This window comes from Cyprinodon tularosa, unplaced genomic scaffold (genome assembly GCF_016077235.1).
Source record: "Cyprinodon tularosa strain WSP-4 unplaced genomic scaffold, ASM1607723v1 ctg222, whole genome shotgun sequence".
Taxonomy (NCBI): domain Eukaryota; kingdom Metazoa; phylum Chordata; class Actinopteri; order Cyprinodontiformes; family Cyprinodontidae; genus Cyprinodon; species Cyprinodon tularosa.
The window spans coordinates 1,153,467-1,177,579 of NW_024038830.1; the positions used below are offsets into that span (position 1 = coordinate 1,153,467).

At 40.5% G+C, this 24,113-nt stretch overlaps 1 protein-coding gene across 1 annotated transcript in view; it reads right to left on the minus strand.

The window, feature by feature from the left end:
• Positions 1-1,074: 1,074 nt before the first annotated feature.
• The window catches only part of prkcha (protein kinase C, eta, a), a 41,676-nt gene continuing 18,637 nt past the window's right edge, over positions 1,075-24,113 (minus strand). The window contains exons 8-14 of the mRNA XM_038286267.1: positions 23,975-24,106; positions 22,697-22,870; positions 20,083-20,237; positions 13,658-13,796; positions 11,867-12,055; positions 4,882-5,028; positions 1,075-3,102 (exon numbers count right to left, since the gene is read on the minus strand). Coding sequence (XP_038142195.1) covers positions 2,953-3,102; positions 4,882-5,028; positions 11,867-12,055; positions 13,658-13,796; positions 20,083-20,237; positions 22,697-22,870; positions 23,975-24,106 — 1,086 coding nt within the window. The 3' untranslated portion in view covers positions 1,075-2,952. The remainder of the gene's footprint in view (positions 3,103-4,881; positions 5,029-11,866; positions 12,056-13,657; positions 13,797-20,082; positions 20,238-22,696; positions 22,871-23,974; positions 24,107-24,113) is intronic.

Consider the following 24,113-nt stretch of genomic DNA (forward strand, 5'->3'; position numbering starts at 1 on the left):
TCCCGTGCTGCAGAGAATCTGATCCCAGTCAGATAAAGCCGCAGTGCAAGGTCTCAACATTATCAAACAAAGAGGAGACCACCTGTTGTTTTGATTCATGGGAGAACTTATTCCTGTAAATGTTTTATCACCTTTAACACATATTTGAGAGGGAGGCGCTTAAATGAAGAACTGCTTTGTTGCCGTAATAATGAAACAATTGTTTGCATCTCAAACAGCAATGCACCAGCATGCTCTGCGTGATTTCACAACAAGTACAAAGGGTGAAAAATATAAAAGATATTGTTTTTCCACTGGCTGTTTTACTACATTATGCTGGCTTCAGATTTGACCTGTATTTTAGTGAGAGCTCCATTAAAGCCTCGCTGCACACATTAGAAACCTGTTGGAACTATTCCTTCACAGTTTTGCTCCATTTTTTATCGTAAAGAACCAATTAAAAGAATCTCCAAATCCCAGAAGTGCTTTAATGAATTGGGATCTGGAGACTGCAGAGGCCATCGGAGTACAGTGAACTCATTGTCGAGAAATCAGGTTGAGACTGAGGAAGAAAACAAGGTCAGCAGCAATCCTAGGGAAGGATTTAGTCATTAAATGTTACTTGATTGTCAGAAAGAGAATTAATGTTCCCCACATCATGTATAACAGAGTGAATCCATGCTCTCTGCATGTTGCAGCTTAACTTAAGACACAAGATGGTCTCAGTCCAACTGGTGTTTCTGTATGAGTTGTTCCCTCGGTTAAAGTGTTTTAGGTTTTTAAGGTGTTTTACATTAGAGGCGTTTCTATAGCGATGTTCTTCTGCATACCATGATTTAGACGAGTTGTTTCAGCTCCAGTTGTCCTTCTATCTTCTCCATCTGGTGTCCTTTTTATCCCCAAACATCGACAAGACATTTTATTCAACTGCTGCTCACAGTTTATTTCTCTTTCTCAGTAAAAAACAAACTGCTTTAGGGGTTTATCCAATAAACCTTCAGCTGAGTAAAACTGCCAAAGTGAAAAAGAATAGTTATTAAACGTAACTTGAGGAAGCTGCCAAACAAGCGAGTCAAGAAAGAAAACCTAGGAGGCTTTTTTTGCAACATAAACACTCTACAAGACGGCAGTTGCAGATCATTAGGAGGATGTTCAACTGGATTAATCAGACTTCTTACGCTTAAAATAAGATGGCTGAATTCAAGTTATAATTCAAAGTGTTGCAAAAGGCTTTCTGTCATCCTCCATATATGTCCGATAAGGATTCTGGCTGCTAAGGTTGTCACAACTAGTTATTAGCAGAAAGAGGCAATAAGCCCCAAATTGGTTCTGATCATTTTCTTACCTACCTCAGCACACAGTGGGCTAAAAGAACACATAGTGATTTGTAAAACTTTGTATTCATTTCAGATTTGAATTGGAGTGGGAATGACCATCTGTTTTGAAGCTCAGGATGCAAGGAGACATTTTTCCACCCCAAGCTGCCAGTTGGTCATCCTTCACAGAGCGTGAGGCTGAGGAGACTAACACATGTAGAGCCTCCAGACTTCCCTTTCACCAGCAAGAGAAGCCTGTGTCCTGGACGCCCAGGTTTGATCATGTCTGCTCAGTTTAAGGCAGGAGTTCACCTCAGGCTTCCTGTCATCAGCATAGAGGGCCTTATAAATACCCAGCAGCACAGAAAGGCCTGGTAATTACTTTGTTGCTCTTCTCTTCCTGTCTTGATTTAAGGCGACAGCTGTGACACTATGTGTGGTTTCCTGTTTATAATGGTTTGCAATAAAAATAAATAAAGCTAAATTGAAGGGCACACAGGAGGATCAGTTAGCACCAGGGTAATGGAGGTTCCTCCCTCAGTTTGTTTGCTCTTTATTCCACTAACAGAACCAAAATGTTAAGCTGCAGTTTTTTTCCTTTGTGAATTTCTTGGATTTTTACCAACATGAGGTCTGCCCAACGAGCGGGAAGCTTTCCCAAGCTGTGTTTGCAGAGGCAGAGAGCGTGTAAATGGAGTGACAAAATGACTGTACGCAAGCTCCAGGACTCCTTTCAGTCAGCCAAGATCCCACCGACTGTTTTCACTCTCTCTTTGCTCCGCTGCTGCATGGTGAAACCCACAGAGTTTTGGATATTTCACCATCAGCCTGAGTCGGCAGGCGAAATGTTGCATCATATTCAACATGCCCGGCTGATCAAATTACAGAGCGTGTCAGAGACAGAAGGGGAGCTTTTGGATTAGGTGTGACCCAAATAAATAAAACACACTGCCTATTATCTGTACCTGGCTGAGTCCAGCCTATTGAACCTGTTCTGTAAGCTTTAATCAGTAAAACATCTCAGAGAGCAGCTGTGTTTCTAGCTTCATCCGAAATCTAAGGTTTTTAAACATATTGGGAAACTTATTCAAACAGTGTGCTCCAGTCTGTGTGTTTTTCCAGAAGGGGGATGCATCACTGAAAAACTATTTCATCTGCTTCAGTCAGTCTTTCCAGGATTTAACTGGTATTCTGACTTTTCCTGGAATCTGCAGGATTTGTGTGAAACTGGCTTTCTGTTTTCTGACTCGTGTGTTTCTGTTCAGAGCCGGAGCAAAAATTGGACACAGTGAAAATGAATGTTTTGGTTTTTTTTAAAAGTGCATTTCATTTGAAGACTTGAACGGAAGTAATTGTTTCAATGCAACAGCATCTCAAATACATCCTGTAGACACTTGAATGGCCAATAAAGGCACCTGACAGTAAAAACCAAGAAAAAGTCTCAATCGGAGATGTCCAGGATCCCATCAGTGCATAGGAGTTCAGTTACATCTGGTTTCTTGCTGAATTGTCAAAGGCTTTCAGAATCTGCTTCCTCTTCACACACATTTCCCCACATTTCTGGGCGATGAGCAAAGACCAAGTACAAGGAATAGCTGCAGACACAGGAAGGGAAAAAGTGGGGGCAAAGTACAGGATTGGAGGATAGGGGAGCCAATCAGATCACCAGTAGATCTGGTGAAGTGAAGGAAAAGTTTCTAAACTCCTCCTGGTTGATGGAAGGGATCATGGGGTCATCGATGGGTGTGAGGGTGGGCTCCTCCTGCGTGAAATCTGGGTCAAAGTTGTTCACATCCTCAGGTGTTTTCTGGGGAATGAAAAGAGAAATAAAATGTTAGGATAAAACACGAATCATACAAACTCTTCTTTGTACCGGAATTTTACTTCAACTGTAAAAAGTTTAAACATTCTTCTCACTGCCTGACAGTAAATTAGACTTAAAGAAAGTTATTTTATAGCACAACAGTTCAAAATGCTGCACGTAAATAGAAAGAGAAAAGTCCACTGCTGTGGCAAAAAGGCAACACACAAAAATAGAAGAGTTTAGAAATGATGCTGGTGAAGTTTCTCAGTCATCCAGGTCATAGTCATTAAAAAAAAAAGTTTAAAAAAAACAAACAATCTACTGGACTTTGTTTTCAAGTTCGTTTCCATTCAGAAAGATTTTTCAATCCAAAATGTCAGAAATAGCGTTGAGTTCCAGGCTTTTTAGAGTGGAACAAAAACACAGCCTTGTTTTAGCTTAGAAAACATGCAGATTGAACCAGACAAACGGGTCCGCCCCTTAGGAATGGGCAGTCTTTTGGGTTCCTTGTTAGCCTGCGATACCCAATACCTGTCTATGGCCCCGTCCACACGAAGTCAAAACGAACACGAAACGCTAATATTTTCCAGAACATTTGTCGTAAAGACGGAGACGTAAAATAAATGTGATCATCCACACGAATGCATGAAAACGCTGCAAAATGTATGCCAGGCCTGTAAGTGGCGCTGTCGTGCCAAAGCAAAAATAGGCGACGAAATGTTGGGCATGCGCACTAATATTTATACATGGTTGCCCTGCGGGTCCATTTTCGTGGTTCAGTCAAATTCAGGTGCTGAACTATGTCGTCGATATTGCTCTGTTCTTCCTGGAGATATTCCAGAAGAAGAAGATTCTGTTGTAAGCCCGACAGCAGGGTGAGTAGCATTAGCAGCAACCATTCAACACAGTACCGGCGCCATTGTTGTTGTGATACTGTGTCGCGCATGCGTGTTTAGAGGCGACGCTATGACGCATGCGTGTAAAAAAAAATGCGGTTAGAGCTTAAAGATGGAAACGCGAAAACGGCGTTTAAAAATCTTCCCACTCTGAAGGCTGAATAAAAAAAAGATCGTTTACAGACCCCCGAAACGCCGGCTTCGTATGGATGAGAGGCTGGTTTGGTGAAAAATTTGTGCGTTTAGGCCAGGGTTCGGCTTCGTGTGGACGGGGCCTTAGTCTCTGAAAGGGGGTCGTTACAGGGAATTATTGGCCTGGCTGAACAGGTGAGGTTTTCTGTTCCCCTGTATGGGGATGGGGGTTATGATGATAGAGGTAAAACTCAGCAATAGGGCTGATTCCTTCCCGCTATCATGTTTGCATCTTTTCTAAGCCAAAAAAAAAGGCTTTGTTTTCGGTCCACTCTATAAAGCCTCAAACTCAAAGCTTTTTCTGACAATTTGAATTGAAAAGCCTTCCTGAACGGGAAGCGAAATGTCTTAAACCGTGAAACAAAGTCCAGTGGATTGTTCTTTTTTTTTACTTTTTTGGAAACTTTTTTGAACTTAATAATTCAAATAAGATTGTAATATGAAAGAGAGACCAAATGATGACTGAAAATTGAACACTGTTCAGTTAACAGTCAAAGGCCACTGTAAATAAATCCTTTTTTAATCTCGAATGAAAAAAGATTTTAAAAAACGAAACACTTTTACCTAGAAATGGATTTTCTCGTAATCCTACCTGACCAAATACGTCAATATGACAAAATAAAGGGTGTATATAGTGTAACAGTGTTTGTAGTATCTGGTTAAAGGTACCAATGAAGTTACTTTGGTGACTTACAATTCTTGGCTTGAAGGGTGGCTCTATTTCTCTGCGTTCTAGTTTTTCCCAGTCGATGGAAGTGAAGAAGGAGTGGCTGATCACTGCCTTCTCGCCACCGTCTGACTCTACGCAGCCGAGACGCCGCGCTGGGTTTTTGGTCAAAAACTGTAGAAGGAAAAAAAAAATGCACAATTTAGCAACAATACTACTAATAATATCAATTATCTGAAAATGCAGAGTTAATGCTGGAAGCAGAATATACACTGAATAAAAAACACGTATGAAACAGTAATAATTATTATATTGAATATAAATTAGCCGCAGCTGGTTTGAGGGTTATGAAGAAGTGTAAGGAGTTTCATTGATCTAGATAAAACTGGATATGTTTAGATGAAACCTATCCAGTCATTCTCCACCTCCCTGCTCTTGTCTCTTTCCTTTTCACATACACCACCTGTCTGACACCTCCCCTGCACTGCTTTACTTGGCCAAAGTTCAGCTGCCTGCTCTGAACTCCTTCTGACGCACCTCGACTTCCCTGTGTTGCACAAACTTGAACAATAGAGAAGCTGAACTCCAGCAGGCTTCATGTCTGCAGGAAGTGACCCCAGAGAGGAGTAACCAAGAAGACGCCTGCTGCTCTTCGCCTCTGGAAGGAAACGGTGCATTCCTGGTTGTTTGTGTTTGCTGAGGAATGTTAGAAGTAACACTGGGACAAGGACACAACAAACCTCAGAGCCTATGTTTCCATGGAAACAGTTACTAGAATAACCTGAAAGTCTTAGGAAATATTTTTAGCTATTAGTGTTTTAATTCCACACTTCCACAAGCCACCGGATGCTTGAAGTGAAAAACTAACTCAGAGATCCAAGAAACCCCCTCTGAATTACTCATCTGCTCCTTCTGATGAACGTGCAAACAAACACTCACCTTTCACACACTGAGCATCATTACAAAACACTCTGATCAGGTTGCTTTGAATGCAACATGTTGTAAGCGCATAAACGATTGTTTGATTGAGTTTCTCAATGGAAGACATTTTCATCACTATCGTTTTCCTCAATTACTTCTGATTTCCTGACAGGATACAAGCGGCTGTAATGAGTTTTCTCCGTAGTGTGTCTGGGCTCTCCCTTAGAGATAGGATGAGGAGCTCAGTCGTCCGGGTAGGACTCGGGGTAGAGCCGCTGCTCCTCCACATCGAGAGGGGCCAGTTGAGGTGGCTTGGGCATCTGATTAGGATGCCTCCTGGACGTCTCCCTGGAGAGGTGTTCCAGGTACGTCCCACTGGGAGGAGGCCCAGGGGGAGACCCAGGGCACGCTGGAGGGACTATGTTTTTCGGCTGGCCTGGTAGCGCCTTGGGATTTCCCCGGAGGAGCTGGCCCAAGTGGCTGGGGAGAGGGACGTCTGGGCCTCCCTGCTTGAAGCTGCTACCCCCACGACCCGACCCCGGATAAGCAGAAGAAGACGAATGGATGGATGGACTTCTGATTTCCTTTTATTCTCTTTCAGGACTGTACTTTTGACATATCTTTCCATTATTCCCAAACATTTAGCAGTTTATAAAACACATCATTGGAATATTGGGAGTAAAATAAAAGAAATAAGAACTGGATTTTAATAAGGAAGAATATTTTTCAAAGATGCTTTGCAAGTCATGTCATGGATCAGAGGAGAGTCAATGCTAAGAAGGAAATCCTTATGGATAACACAGAACTACAGCCATGGACCATATATATATATATATATATATATATATATATATATATATATATATATATATATATTACAGATAAATCAGTGGCGATTTCACATTTAATAGTTGGGAGGCTTAACCTCCCCTGTAAATTTCTTATTTTTGGTAAAATATGCATTTTAAAACTTCAAAAAATTTTGTCATTAAACTGCATTAAATATTTGCTGAAATACACCTGATTTCATGAGTATGTTGCTCATTAATCAGCTATTTACTCCACTCTCAGATGCAATCTCCCCTCCACTCTGGATATGCAGGACACTACCAGTCAGTCTCAATTAGAAAACCCTGAAGTTTGAGCCTCAGCCTCTCGAAGTAAGCAGCGAGAAAGTAGATCCCTGATTGGATAACACGGCAGAATACGTCACTTACAGTGAGGCTAAACCTCTTGGGTGCTCTATGGAGCAGGGGCGGGTCATGAAGCTGGGTACTTAATGCTGATGCTTCAGAACAGGCATTTCCACCTGTTGTAATGATGTGTTTTATGTGTTTCAACATTTGTTAATGCAGCAGTCGCAACTGAGAGAAAAATAGTAATGGATATGAAAAGCATGATTATCAACTTATTTTACAGCTCATTTTAAATCCCTTTTCACAACTGAATGTCTGCTCACATTAAAATATTAACACATGCTTTTCATCCTCTGGATTTCCCCACAGAATCAATGATTTTTCAGAAGTTACAGAAAATAATAAAGGCTTGAGACAGTAACTAAAGTTAAGTTTTGATTCAGGGAGATTAGTCAGGGGTCGACGGGTTCGACCCTACAAACAGCAAAGCAAATTCCTCTAAAGCTGACGCCATCTTTCCAAGGCTTCATGTGTGCTCTGGCAACCTCAGAACCAAATACAAGAAGAAGCCTTTCTTTATTGCATCAGCCAAGAAGACACAAGCTATACTAGGAGCTGGGACATTTGTTCAGCCAAATTAAATCTATTTACACTCTATAAAGAATCATTACTATCCAGGTTACAGCTTTATATAACCTAAAGTGAGCAGTTATACACTAATGTTTTAATTTTGTCTAGACCTCCCAAAAAGGATTTTAGACTTTTAAACTCTAAGCTAAGTGTATATTTTCTGATTTCTTTAACTGATATTTCAACTACTTTTAATATTTTCGTACTTTTTGAGGAAACCTCTACTGATTTTCCACAGACTTACACAAATCACTTAGAAGAAAGAGAACGTTCATCAGTGGCGGTTCTAGAGCATATTTAATAGGAGGGGAGGAGGGGGCAGCTTGTTTTCATAGGGGCCCAGAAATGCTTGAAAAAATAAAAATAGTGCAATAGTTTAACATTAGAAATATATGAAAAGATTTGATGAGCCAAAGAGCTACTTGTGGCTCTGCCCTAAATTAAGTGAAATGTCCATGTCTTTAAGTTTAATTAAAAGTTAATGTTGTTCAAATTGAAAATTTGTATTTTTGGCTTAAAAATGTTTTAATTTACCCAAAATTTGAATTCCCTTACCATGTAGAAAAAGCAAAAATGATTAGCTGCTAAATAAAAATAAAGATAAAATAAAGCAAATCATTGAAATATTATGTCAATTTACATGCAATAATTCAGGAACATGACATATTTTTGACCTATTTTAAATAAAAATGTTCAGTTTTAATCAAAGTATCAGAACTTCTGCAAACCTGATGATACAGCGGATAAATTCCACTGTAATAAATACAAGTTGTTTTTTTTTAAAAATGTGGTTCAAAATCACATTTAGTAGATGAAAACAGTGATTGAAACCTTCACCTTCATTTTAAAATCATAATCAAAACAGATCTGTGAAGAAAAAAAATTGGGTGTACGGGAACCATCAGTCACTATGTCTGTTTCAGCGCAAATAATCAATAGAATTTCTTTTTCTTAGTACCAAGTTTCAGTACAGGAGCCAGGACCAGTTCTCCAGGGGTACTGGCCCCTGTTGGCCCCGGTCTAGAACCGTCCATGCCCTCTATCCATTCTAATGTTTTCTTAGTGTCAAAAAAAAAAGTAAAAAAGTCCTCATTTGTCCAAGACAACAGAAAAAAAAAACTGAATAACTCCTCCATGAATATTCGTCAGAAGGAAATACTGCAGATAAGATCTGCTAATCAAATGTAGTGACTGACAGGCGGTGAAAACCATCATAAAAGGTGGAAAAACTTAAGAAAGGACCTCAGTGAAGCTGTTTCTGCTCAAAAATCTAGAAATACTAACTAACAAGGTGTTTTGAAGATCCTCTTTCCACAGAGAGAATTTGTTTTTAAAGGATAATTTACCCAAGAACAAACTGTGGAATCGAGGTTTTTCCTTGGCCTATTTGTGTGATAAAATGTTAGTTTTAATAGAAGTAATGATAGAGAAATTCTGTACCATTCACTATGCTATACTGTTTAAGGGGACAGAAAGCAGGTGCCTCCCCTCCCTACTCTAGATAAGGGTGAGGGGAAGGTCATTAGAAATAATGAGTTCACAAAGCCTCCTTCATGCTACGGTTAAAACTTATGCTCGTATCGTTCTCCCGTCCTGTTTCTGGTGTGAAAGTAATACAGTTGTCTGAAATGTTTATCTGAGCAAATTTATGTCTTTTGATGAACTAAAGTGTTTCTCTTGGGAAGATTCAATGTTCGTGTGTGTATGCTGTGGATTCTTTTTAAATGTAGGGGTGTGTTTCTGAATGCTTCAGAATCACCCTCAGCTGTATTCAGCTGATTTGTGCCATTCTCCTCTGCAGAGTAAAATAAAAAAATTTCTTCCTTGCATATCAACTCTCAGTGCTCATTTTTTTACTCCACAAAACGTGCAGGTTTGCTTCGGGCAAAATAAAATACTGAACAATCATAGCATCGTGAAAGGCTAAAGGAGAAAAGCTCTGTAAAAAGGATACCACTACCTGCTTCAGTTGGGTCTGAATGAAGAGTAAGACTTCTGTAACAATGTCCTGGACAGATCTAGGTTATTGGCTTTTACACACGGTTCCATGTTCAACCTAATACAACACACACATATACACTATATTGCCAAAAGTATTTGCTCACCTGCCTTGACTCACATATGAGCTTAAGTGACATCCCGTTCCTAATCCATAGGGTTCAATATGACGTCGGTCCACCCTTTGCAGCTAGAACAGCTTCAACTCTTCTGGGAAGGCTGTCCACAAGGTTTAGGAGTGTGTTTATGGGAATTTTTGACCATTCTTCCAGAAGCGCATTTGTGAGGTTGCACACTGATGTTGGACGAGAAGGCCAGGCTCTCAGTCTCCGCTCTAATTCATCCCAAAGGTGTTATATCGGGTTGAGGTCAGGACTCTGTGCAGGCCAGTCAAGTTCATCCACACCAGACTCTGTCATCCATGTCTTTATGGACCTTGCTTTGTGCACTGGTGCACAGTCATGTTGGAAGAGGAAGGGGCCAGCTCCAAACTGTTCCCACAAAGTTGGGAGCATGGAATTGTCCAAAATGTCTTGGGATGCTGAAGCATTCAGAGTTCCTTTCACTGGAACTAAGGGGCCAAGCCCAGCTCCTGAAAAACAACCCCACACCATAATCCCCCCTCCAACAAACTTTACACTTGGCACAATGCAGTCAGACAAGTACCGTTCTCCTGGCAACCGCCAAACCCAGACCCGTCCATCAGATTGCCAGATGGAGAAGCGCGATTCGTCACTCCAGAGAACGCGTCTCCACTGCTCTAGAGTCCAGTGGCGGCGTGCTTTACACCACCGCATCCGACGCTTTGCATTGCACTTGGTGATGTATGGCTTGGATGCAGCTGCTCGACCATGGAAACCCATTCCATGAAGCTCTCTGCGCACTGTTCTTGAGCTAATCTGAAGGCCACATGAAGTTTGGAGGTCTGTAGTGATTGACTCTGCAGAAAGTTGGCGACCTCTTCGCACTATGCGCGTCAGCATCCGCTGACCCCGCTCCGTCAGTTTACGTGGCCTACCACTTCGTGGCTGAGTTGCTGTCGTTCCCAAACACTTCCATTTTCTTATAATACAGCTGACAGTTGACTGTGGAATATTTAGGAGCGAGGAAATTTCACGACTGGATTTGTTGCACAGGTGGCATCCTATCACAGTTCCACGCTGGAATTCACTGAGCTCCTGAGAGCGACCCATTCTTTCACAAATGTTTGTAAAAACAGTCTGCATGCCTAGGTGCTTGAATTTATACACCTGTGGCCATGGAAGTGATTGGAACACCTGATTCCAATAATTTGGATGGGTGAGCAAATACTTTTGGCAATATAGTGTATATATATACATATATTTTTTTTTTTTTTTTTTTTTAATGAAGATATCAACAGTAGGGCACAGCAGTGGAGGGCTGATATTTTGGGCTTGTTTTGCCACCCCTGGATCAACACAACTTTCAGACACAGAGTAAGGCGTGAGCTGCTTGTATATGAAAGTATTTATAGTCAAATGTGAAGCCACAAGTTGGACAAGTAAAGCTCACCCCACATCTTTAGTCATTTGACCACCAAGTATAAAAGCTGGGGTGAAATGGTAAAAAAATAAACTTCTGAGAATAACTGCAGCTGGGTTTTCCATTTCTGCTTTTAACTATTTAAAAAATAATTACAGTATTAAAGCTATGGGCTTTTGTCTGGGGGAGTAGAAAGTGTACTTAGTTTTTACCATGACGGTAGACCCAAGTTGGAATAGAAGGCAGAGATAAAAGTCTGAATGTTTTCTCCAGACGTCACAAAAACACGTCACATTCCTGAACAGCGGAGCAACGAGGCCCCCTGAACTTGTTTACAAAGTCACGTTGAACCTTACAGCGGATAAGCTTATAGTAAAAATAGAAGCACAGCTTCCAAATCCCTTCGCACCGACCCGCCACTGAGGGCCAATCAGCATGGGAGTCAGGTATGGCGTGTCTGGGCGCGTGGTGGAATCACTACAAGGATGCAGGATGATAAGTGTGCAGCAAAGGAGGAGGCGTCATATTTATAGCTGTAGCACCACGGCTGGCAACGGAACATGTCTTAATATAGTTATGCAACAGGCTCCAGCCAAACAGCTGGCTGGATCTTGTAGCAACAACATAGTACCAAAACAAAACACACACCCTGATAATAAAATCCAATAAACCTGATGAAAACCACCCAGCTTTAGCAGAATGAATAACATCACGTTCAATGATTTAGTGAATCAGCTTTCATCTGATTGGTCGAATTAAAGTCATCTACTTAACAGCTTTTTCAATTATTAATTAAAAGAAAACTAAGTGCTGGGGAGACTTACAGCTTTGAGGATGTTAACCGCCTCCGTGCTGAGCCAGGATGCGTAAACGATTTCCTCGTTAAGGATGGATTCAAAGAGGTCGTCTTCATTTTCAGCTTCAAAGGGGGCGTGTCCTGACAGCATCTCATACAGCAGCACACCGAGCGCCCACCAATCCACGGACGGGCCATAAAGCATCTCCTGCAGGATCTGTGGAATCATTACGGTCAATTTACCAACAGTTTCTGAATCGGGACAATAATCGGACAGAGAGAGAATTTCACACCAGGTCATACCAGGTAATGACGCAGAACGTGAAAAAACATTTAATAAAAATTTCATAAAAAACTGTCATAATCTCAGGAAGTACTAAAAGGCTTGAGTCAGATAAAACAGGACATACCAAACATTTCACTTTTGTTGTCTCCCCGAAACTTTAAGTAGTACATAAATAAGTTCAATGAGAGTTTTTTTCTTTATTGCACTTTTATTTTCAGAACCCTCTAACCTGTTACAACACAGAAAAAGCATCTAAAAAAACCTATATCCACAAGCTGGGCTTAAGTTATGGTTGAATAGGGTCAGAGACTTTAAGGAGAACTTTGTTGAATCCTCTGTGGTGTTTGGAGACGAAAAAATCAAACTAAAGCATGAAGACAAAGGCTAAAACTGTTTTTTTTAATATAAAGGAAACATGCAGCTGGATGTGAATCTTGAGGAGTGAACAGGAAACATGCTGGCCTTGAACATGTGTTTCCTTAGAGCTAATCAGGACGGAGCTTTAAGTGACTGGCAGCAAGTTCAATGTTTGCTCAGATGGAGGAGGATCAACGGAAAAAGTGCATCAAAAAAGGGCCAAGGATCCTTGCACGAGTTCTGAATGGACTCTTTCACAATTAGACAAATAAAAAGCTCACCGTTTTAAATATAGAGGTCAGATTTTTCAGGTTATATTCTGATCTTAGACCTAAAATAAAAATGTGTTGTTTCCTACTCTGTTGCAGCAAATCTGTTTATAGTCAGAAATCTTTTGTAAATTTCCAAAATTAGAAAAAAAAAAATGTTTAGGATTTATCTTAAATTAATTCAGATTCCCCCTTGGTGAGTTTCAGACAGTCGCTACGGTTTCAGACAGTCATTGAAGCTCACCTTTCGCACCGCATTGTTTTAAAAATGGCAGAGTGTCGTAAGAGAAAAAAGTGTCTATGAAGTGTATGAGAAGAAAAGAAAGGCCTCAGAAGAGGCAGATATATCATGGAATGCTTTCGCGGAGAGCTCTGCGTGCAAAGCATGATGAGATTTGCTGTCACAGCGGCCCGCTCTCGCCAAAAGCTTTCGTTACCCGACAGTGGTGACTAATAATAAAGATTGAGCAGCACCGCATAGTGGAGGAGGAGTTACTTCACCAACAGGGAGAAAAAGCAGTGATTAACCGTCCGAACGGTCAGTTAACCGAGTTCACTATAGAGTCCACTATATAGTCCTTGCTCTATATAGTGAGTGAGGGATTAGGGCGAACGTTCGGGCACAGCAAGCTTGTATGAGCTATGAGAACAGCAACTTTCAAACAGAGCAAGCACGAGGAGCAATGGGCTCGTGAACACGCATTTTTCTTAAAGTGGACAGGGTGGGTCTTTAAAAAATTTCCAAAAATCCTCCAAAATACCTTTAAGCGAATCGGATCTAAATATAAAAACATTTTTTCACAGCCTTTTTCCACTTTAAATCAAACTACAGACTTTCCAGTACTCTGAAGGAATCATTCAAAGTCAGGAGTCTGAAAACCTGTTTGGGGTGAGGATATGAACTGACCTCGGGGGCGATGTAATCCGGAGTGCCACAGAAGGTCCCCGTGGCCACGCCCTCAAATATACCCTCCTTGCACATGCCGAAATCTGCCAGTTTGCAGTGACCGTCTTTGTCCAGAAGCACGTTGTCCAGTTTTAGGTCCCTGAAAGGCAAAACCAACACAGAGGGACACAAAATACTTCATTTAATAGGACTTATTGCGATGCAGCAGAAACTCAGAGGCGCTCAAACGTCACGTTCTGCACAGCTTTCAATAACACCACAGATGCTCTTGTAAAAACTCCAGCATGATGTGAATAAGAGAGTAAGAGCACATTTATACATAAATATTCATCCAGAGTCGATTTTTTCCTCCTTTGAACTTAGTCTTTGCTGAGAAGCAAATTATGCATAAAGTGAAAAAAAAAATCAAAAACTTTGTATGCTGGGTTGTATCCTTGTTTCCCTTAAAGCATCATAATTAGATCATAAGTGACTGAATGCAGCACATTTTGTATTCCTGTTATCAAACTATTCGGGTAAAATGCACATGTATCTTTTTATCCAGCCTATATAATCATTTAGAAATATTGATGAAAGTAGAATGTGATCAACAGACGCACTAAAATGTATTCTCCAACTGTAATAAACAATACGTGAGTGGATTTAATCAGGTTTGAACCATTTCTGATTAAATTCACTCAGATTTGCCTCTGCAGCCAAATCCTCCCAGGAAATATCTCCTTCTTCATGTTAGTTTCAGCTGCTGCTTTGTCATCTGACACAGAGATTAAACCTGCCGAGTGAGGACGCCCGGGTTAAGCTCTAATCTGTGATCAGATGACCCAGCATTCATGTGAAGGTCGGCTTGAAGCTGCATGGATGAGGTTCAAAACAGAGATAAGAAACTTGGTTCACTTCATAAATGAGGAGCTTTTCACAGTTTTTAACCAGAGAAAAGATTCCAGGCAGCATGGACGACTTCTATGAAACGAGATGATGAATGAAGCCAAACAGCAGCTGAAAGGCTGACAGCTGATTAAGCACTCACTGGGTTGGATTAATCTGGTTTGCTTTTTTCTGCTTTAAGACCGTTGGGCAACATTGACTCAGCTTCCCATGGTGCACTTTCCTCTTTGTTTTTCACTACTTGGTTAAACAAACTGGTCCTCCTTTAACAAACGCGCAACCAGCAGAATGAGCAGTACTGAAAATCCTACAACATTTTAATAAAATACCTTTTTACACCACAGAGTAACTTCACTAAGCTGATATTTCTGCAGAAACGGAATCAGAATATATTTTAGCATAGAAAATAAAGCTCTGACTAAGTGCAGGATAAACACCAGGGTTTACAAATAGGAACATTTCCAGAGAGAAGCAGAGGAAGTGCTGACAAAAACGTTGACGCATAAATATAACAGTTTTCAGGCGGGGGGGCAGATATATAACTACTTGTGTAAAATCCCTCCACTCTGTGAGGTAAATGTTTTTTTAGTCTGGCATCGGATTGTGGATTTTGAAACATAGCCTTTTAATCTACGCTATGTCGCCAAAGGTATTAGATCTTCCACACATGGAAAACTCGACGGCAAAAAATACTTTTGGTTATATAGTGTATTGAAAATATAAACATAAGGGGACGTGATGCATACAAAAAAAAACACGATAACTAATCTATCTGCCACTAGAGATGTGTCAATCCGATATTGGTTTGATTCACCCACAAAACTAATACTGGAACATATCAGCCTGCATCTAAAGCAGACCTGCCCAAAGTCACTGTCCTGCAGGTTTTAGAGAATTCCTGCTTAAGCACAGCTGATTTCCATTGATAGTTGGTCAGCAGGCTTTTGCTGAACTGCAATCCTTAGAATCAGCTGTTCTAAAGCAGGGAAACCTCTAAAACCTGCAGGACAGCGGCCCTCAAGGGCCGATTTTGGACAGACCTGTTCTAAGGTCTCTGATATGAGCAAACTGATGGAAATGATGCACTTCTGGTTGAACTTTATGTAATCTATTGCTTAATAACACATGGGTCAGTTGCTCCCATACAGATTCCTCTTCACTATTAGTCTCCAAGTAAAATCACTTAATTAAGCCTTTTCTACTTTCTGCACAACAAAATGAGTTTTAAAAGTAGGATTGATTCATGCTGATATCCGATCGGATCAATATCAGTCAATAATTCAGGTGCAACATCAGCATCGTATTGATACCATATGAAAAAGTCCACCCCTGCCAACCTGAATACATAGGAGTTGTTTGTATAATTAGATTCATTTATTTCGAGTTGTTTATAAAAGATAACAGCCGTAAGGACTATCTTTACATTTGGAGGGAAAAAGAGGAAGCTTGTATATATAGGAAGGCCATCCTAACTATAAAATATGGTGTTAGCCGAGTCTTGTTGGGTACTTGCTGTAAGAGGGACCCAACTGATGGCATAAATAAGATCATTAATTAGTTGCAAATACGAAGCCATTTTATAAAGAATAATGTTCATTTAAAAACGCCACAGATTCAAGTAATCCAGCCACAAGAACAGCTGACTAAATATAAACTCAGCATTTAGGAGGCAGCATGAAGGTTTTTCCTAGTCACCTGCCTGATGGACAGGCTGTACATTTTATCTCATCATTCTTAAGTAGTTTTGGGATGTGAGCTGCCTGTAATAGCCGCTCTGTGAGCTGCAGCCTGTCCCAGGACACACGGTCAGCTATATATAACTTTGTCACTGTTTGCTCACATGACGGGCTCCTTCCCAAAGTACCATCACACGCTGGCAGCAAGCCCACCGCTCTGCCATCCGACCTCCTCAGAGGCAGGGAGAGGCGTAAAACCAGCTGGAACAAACCGCATCCAAAACAACGCTCTGCTTTCATTAACATTGATGATTATTTTGTGGGGGGTTTTTTATACACTGTTCTCCAAATTAATAGCACCTGACTTTAAAACTGTTTGTTGCAAATCTTATTTAGATATAAGGCCCTTTTTTAGGATCTTACATGCTTATCAGCATATTCAACAGTCCTTCCATGGACACTGCCTTCACGAGTTCAGTACATGGTGGTTTGATTGATATACTGGACAAATTCTAATACCTTGTGCAGCTTTAAATAGCAGCCCATCAAATCCACTCTCTGATGGAAACCCTAATAAAAGTTAGATAAATATCTGACTAAACTAAACAAAGCTGAGGTATTTTTTTTTTTAAAGAATCTACTGAACCCTCCTTAGAGGTAGAAATGAGTAGGAAATTAGAAGATTGGATCTGCCAGAGTTCAGCTCGATGGTGTTCATCAAACATCCTTTCCTATCCTGGTAAAACGGGCTTCATTAACTTCTCTATATTGCCGTTTCCTTTGATTTCTTTAAGGACATGATAACATGTTTAAAACCATCAGACAGCGATTTTGTTGTTGATTTCAACAATCTAGTTTTTTTTTCATAAAACAGAATCAATCATTTTATTATTGGCTGCGTTAGTTGAAATTTCCCTCAAGATATCAAGTCCTCCTTTCCAGGAAGTGCTGAAAATGCTGGACCTAAGAAAATACCAGAGAACCCAGCTTGAAAAATTTTCTTCCTTTTTTTTCATCCGATGGTTCTGAATCCAGATTGAGAAAACTCCATTCATCCTAATGCTTTGATAGACGCAGTACTGCTCAACAGTTCAGAGAGGATTGACCTGCCTGTTGGAGCATTAAAGCTAGTTATCCCTCCAGCAGACAGAGAGAAATGGAAACAGCAGAGCAGAAACAAAGGCTTCCAAGAAACAGATCAGCTTGGCTGAGCAGCAGAGTTCTGCCCGACCGTTTCTGACTTAGGCCTCTAATAAATCTAAGCTTGTTCTGGAACTTTGTCTACCTGCAGCACATTTTGCCCTCTCTTTCTACAGATTAATGTTAATTAATAAGACAGCAAAGCATTTGTGCTGCTGAGAGATAATCAAACCTGTCCTAAAAGTTTAAATTTTACAAAGTTTATTAATATTCATCCATCTTCTGCAACCTAATCTATCAGGGTCGCAGTGGGTGCCTATCTCCAGCAGTATATGGGCGAAAGGTGGGGTTCATCCTGGACAGGTCGCCAGGCAACACAAAGACAAAAAACCATGCACACACAAACAGACTCACATCTAAGGACAATTTAGAGAAGCCAATTAGCATAATCAAACCTGTTTTGGACTGTGAGAGGAAGTAGGAGTACCTGGAGAAATCCCAGGCATGCACGGGGAGAACATGCAAACTCCATGCAGAAAGACCCTAGAGCAGGAATCAATCCAAGAACCTTCTTGCTGCAAGGCAGCAGTGCTACACACTGCCTCACCGTGCAGCCCAAGTTTATTAATATCTGAATCTTGAATATACACTATATTGCCAAAAGTATTTGCTCACCTGCCTTGACTCACATATGAGCTTAAGTGACATCCCGTTCCTAATCCATAGGGTTCAATATGACGTCGGTCCACCCTTTGCAGCTAGAACAGCTTCAACTCTTCTGGGAAGGCTGTCCACAAGGTTTAGGAGTGTGTTTATGGGAATTTTTGACCATTCTTCCAGAAGCGCATTTGTGAGGTCGCACACTGATGTTGGACGAGAAGGCCTGGCTCTCAGTCTCCGCTCTAATTCATCCCAAAGGTGTTCTATCGGGTTGAGGTCAGGACTCTGTGCAGGCCAGTCAAGTTCATCCACACCAGACTCTGTCATCCATGTCTTTATGGACCTTGCTTTGTGCACTGGTGCACAGTCATGTTGGAAGAGGAAGGGGCCAGCTCCAAACTGTTCCCACAAAGTTGGGAGCATGGAATTGTCCAAAATGTCTTGGTATGCTGAAGCATTCAGAGTTCCTTTCACTGGAACTAAGGGGCCAAGCCCAGCTCCTGAAAAACAACCCCACACCATAATCCCCCCTCCACCAAACTTTACACTTGGCACAATGCAGTCAGACAAGTACCGTTCTCCTGGCAACCGCCAAACCCAGACCCGTCCATCAGATTGCCAGATGGAGAAGCGCGATTCGTCACTCCAGAGAACGCGTCTCCACTGCTCTAGAGTCCAGTGGCGGCGTGCTTTACACCACCGCATCCGACGCTTTGCATTGCACTTGGTGATGTATGGCTTGGATGCAGCTGCTCGACCATGGAAACCCATTCCATGAAGCTCTCTGCGCACTGTTCTTGAGCTAATCTGAAGGCCACATGAAGTTTGGAGGTCTGTAGTGATTGACTCTGCAGAAAGTTGGCGACCTCTTCGCACTATGCGCGTCAGCATCCGCTGACCCCGCTCCGTCAGTTTACGTGGCCTACCACTTCGTGGCTGAGTTGCTGTCGTTCCCAAACACTTCCATTTTCTTTTAATACAGCTGACAGTTGACTGTGGAATATTTAGGAGCGAGGAAATTTCACGACTGGATTTGTTGCACAGGTGGCATCCTATCACAGTTCCACGCTGGAATTCACTGAGCTCCTGAGAGCGACCCATTCTTTCACAAATGTTTGTAAAAACAGTCTGCATGCCTAGGTGCTTGAATTTATACACCTGTGGCCATGGAAGTGATTGGAACACCTGATTCCAATAATTTGGATGGGTGAGCAAATACTTTTGGCAATATAGTGTATATGAGTTATAGATGTCTCTTTTCAGCCTGAAAAATGAGTCTGTAGAATGCTTGTATTTTTTATACTTTATTTGTGTATCATTTTATTAAATGATTCAATAACTAGAGATGCGCTGATTGCAGGTTTCTGGCCGATCACCGATTCCTGGTCTTTAAAAAGACTTGACATGCTGATTCCGATTTGACTGCAACATGTTTTGTTTTTTATAAACGACACTGTCAGCTGTTATAAGATCAGAGGACACCTTTAATTTTTCCAACTTATCTTACAGAAGGCATTTATTAAATCACTGAAACAATAAAAACTTCTGAATAACTGCTCTTAAATATAAATCAACGTTTCGAGCAATGATAGTTGTTAATTTTCAGAGCTTTGCAGAGGGTTTAAAACATCGGTTTTACATCTCAGTATCGGCCAACCTTCCAAAATTAAGGAAATCGAGGCTGAATGATCGCTTACTGTTAAAAGAAAAACAAACCTGTAGAAATACAAATTAAACCTTGACCAAGTTAAGAGTATGATTATTTCGCTAAGGATTAACCAATGAAGCTCATTATTTCCACAGCATAACAGCATGTCTATGTTTTAAGATATAAAAATGTATATATGGAGTCTGTAGCACTCATGAGAGAGAACAGTAGCCTATCACACCTTAATTTCTCCTTCAAGGGTGCTAATGTTTTCTTAATAGTCAACTTGCAAAGAGCTTTTTTTTCCCAGAAAACATTGAGGAATATTCTGGGAACATAGTGTTTACTGCAAGGATCTAAAATCTGTGAGACTGTAGCCTTATTTCTGGGGGCGTGTGTTTGTGTTTGGGTCAAACCTGTAAATGATTCCTTTGCTGTGCAGGAACATCAGAGCGGAAGTGATCTCTGCTGTGTAGAAACGCGCTCTGCCCTCCTCAAATTTCCTGGACTTCTGGATGTGAAACATGAGATCGCCTCCATTCACAAACTCCATCACAAAGAATAGACGGTCCTGTCGTCAGAATACAAAACAAAAGTGATCCAATCATCATGTGCACAGAAGGCTATTTGTCCAAGGTGAATGGAGAAAGTCATTATTGGAAGAAGGCCATAAGTCCTGTTTCCATTCTGCTATAAACCATGCAGGAGACAGAGCAGACTTTTTGGATACGCTGCTACTTCTTCTGTTCTGCATGCTAAACAGAAAGTGGAGTAGAAAAACCTTCTGAACACACCATCCCTATGGTTAAACAGGGTGTTGGCAGCATTATACTGTGGGGATGAGAACTGCAAAGTAGGTGGAGTGATTACAAATATAACGTTGTTTAAAGTTGTATATAAAAAGAAATTATCATTAGAAACTATTTTTGGTAAATGGGTTTTAGGTTTAGGCTGGCCAGGTAACGCCTATGGTTTCCCCTGGAGGAGATGACCCAAGTGGCTGGGGAGAGGGACATCTGGGCCTCCCTACTGAAATTGCTCCTTCGATACCTGATCCCGGTAAACGGACAAAGATGTATGGATGGTTGCAACCTGACAAAATCCAGCAAATTCTAATGGCTGGAAATATTTTTACTCCTTCTTGTAGTTTGCTCTGTTTCGTGCCAATAACAAGCTGTACTTCCATTAGAATGTGCATCAAATGCACAGCAGTCGATGCAGGTCCAGCATATGCTGCAAGTTTCTTCCCCACTGCCATCAGACTGCTGAACTGTTGAAAAAAGCTCTATATAATGTCACAGTCTGCATCACACTGATAACACTAAACCAAAAAAAAAACTGCATATTTGCACCATAGATATTAAGGCTCTGGACTTCCATATAAATGCGTTTTTGCACAATGTTTTTTTTCTCCCACCGTTTACATTTGATCACTGCTGCACTTTATAAAATGGAAATGTTTATGTACTGTCTGAAAAGCTGTACTAAACGAGATACACAGAGTGTATACAAAATGATAACAAAAGTTGTCTAAGTCCAAGTACAAAAGCACCGGACCTCAGAAAATAAAGCATGAAGGTTTTTTTCTTTTTCTACAATGAACCTTCAAGAAAATGTTGTCAGTTCTACTATAGTTATAATTTATTGTTAGAATGTTCAGCAATAGCGATATGCAAACCTTTTACCTTGATAACAAACGACAGAGTAAAAAAAAACTAAACAAATTACACCTATGTCCGTTTCTACAGACGTAACCACAAGTCTTGCTCATTTCCTCTTCTTCTTTTTTCCACACCACCAAAACCAGCATTTACGTACACACCAGTCTAAATTAACAATTGTTGCAATGAGGCAATGGCACAGCGAATTGTTCTGCCTTGCAACAATGTGTGTGCGGCAGATTACCAGGAAAGAGCTGATAAGAAAGAAACGCTGAATTAACTAAAAAGAAGGTGGTAGCACAATCGTGTCATCAATTCAACTCTTCCAAGGAAGGGTTGAAAGTAGGTCAGAAATGATTCAGGCATCTAAAGCAGATTATGAGCACCCAGTGTCTGAGCCTCAGTAACAGCCCTGCTGCTCCAAAATCAATCTCTAAGATAAAGGGCTGGAAATCTGCTGCCACCTGCTGACCAACTGAGAAATGTAATAAAAACTAATATGGTGTCATCAAGCATGGTGTCCTTTTACGGAGCTGCAGAGGGGACAAAAGGCCAACATTCCCAGGATGACTTTAAGGTAGTAATGGCTGCTTGCTTTAGACGTCATTTACGCTGCTTTAAGCATCTGACTTTGTCTCGATCTGTAATCACAGGCGTCAGCAAGTAGGGCCAAAAGGACACATTCTGATGGGTAGGAAATGGCCTGAGATAAACACATCCTGAGCTGAAATCCCCATAGCAGATTTCTGTCCATTTCAGCAACCAGTTTAGATTTTTACCGATATCTTTGCTTTGTTTTTTTGTCAAATTCAACAGTTTAGAGCAAGAGATTTTGGTTTTGTCCCTAAACTGTGGAATCTTGGCACGCCAGGTATTGTTTACCGATCTACTTTGTTCTCATTTAGCTGATATAACAAAAGCAGAAGCACCTAATATTTTGAAAAATTATTGTCTACGTGTATTTTTGTTCTTTTCAACAATATTTATTTCCCTGTTTCAAAATATGTATTTAAAAAAAAAAAAGATTTTCTCTCTAGCTCTGCATCTATTAAAGTACTGATTTTACAATTTAATTAGTTACTTTTATAGGTCAAAGAAAGAGTAATTTATCAATGCGCTTAAGACACAACGAAGTGTTTTGATGCATAAACTGCGGTGAGAGGCTGTAGCTGATTGTTTTTACTGACCAATCATCATTCAGCAGAGTCTTCATGTCAGTGTGTGACGCTAAATTGACAACCTCAGACGAGGGAAAACAAAATAAAGTGCTGTTAACTGTTACGTATCGATCTCTCCTGAAATCGGGATGAATCAGAAATAAAGGAGGAGGATTTTCCACTGAGATCAGGAGGCTTCATGCTGTACTGACCGGTGTCTGGAAGCAGCAGTAGAGCTGCGTGAGGTAGGGGTGACAGCGGGCCAGAGACAGCACCCGCTTCTCTGTCATGGTGCACTCCACATCATCATCCTGCAGGATGATGTCCTTCTTCAACACCTTGATGGCAAAGACATGATCTTTGCCATTTAGTTTCGCCAGCATAACCTGCAGACACAACATGCACGACACATGGTTAGACATGTGCAGCAGGGAAATTCCTGCCTAACCGGGTCAATCTGCTTGATTTCCTGATTGCTCTACTTAAAAAAAATGATATTTGCTGCAGTTCTGTAAGTAACTTAAAGTGCTTAATCATTAGTTTGGGGAAGATAAATATTAAGTAGACGAAAAAATATTTGTAATAATTGAGATTTACAATCTGTGCCATCTGAGCACTTTAATAGAAAGGGAAAAGCAAAATATATTTTCAAAATGTAATCTCAGAAGTATTTCAGTCGCATCTGATGAGATTTTAGTGCAAACTCAATTCCTTAAAGCCTTAAAACATGCAGCCAACATTACTGGTATCCAAACATTTTGCCATGAGGGCCTTAAAGTATTTAAGGAGACAAAAAAGATTTTTATTTTACTAAAATTGCAAAAACTTTTTTTTTTGCTTGTCAATAAGCTATTCACACAATTTTTCAATAAACAGGCAAATTTTTTTTACAAAAGTTATAGATAAATTATCAGAGATTTAGCATTCTAAAGTCTTAAAATACAAAAAAGTATATATTTTTTTCTTGACCTTCTTTAGTCTTTACAGCAACAAGGACGTGGGCTAACTTACTTTATTTTGCTAACTTGAATAATTTATTTATAAGTTTCTTTTTTAGAAGAAGTTTCTTTATTAGAAGGCACCGGTTGTTTTTAGTCTTTTTTGCCACTAAATAAGACAAAAACAAAAACAGGACTGCTAAAAGATTTTTAAAAAAGTGTTGCATCTTACAGTTTACTTTTTTAAGTTGTTAATGAAATTAAAAAATATGTATTCTAATATTTGTATCTGCATCAACCACCTAAGCTGCAAAATCTAACTTAAGCTACTCTTAACTAGTGACCAATTGCCGCCTATAAACTCTCCCAGGCCACCTTCTGGACATCCAAACACATAAACAATTTGTTTTAGGCTGTAAAATAACTGCTGTGTTTCTGGAAGAAATTTCTTTTCATTTATATCTGTAAAAAATAAATTTTTCCATATTAAAAATGAGTGAATCTCCATCCCATCTTTCTTTCTTTCTCATTCTTATTCCCAGTCATTCCCACCTTGCCGAAGCTACCCTTCCCAAGAACTTGAAGGAAGGTGAAGTCTGAGATTCCCAGCCGAGGGGTTTCTGGCTGGACCTCTGTGATGCTACTCTCCCTTCTCTCAGATGATGCCCTCCTTGGATCTTTAACCTGTTAG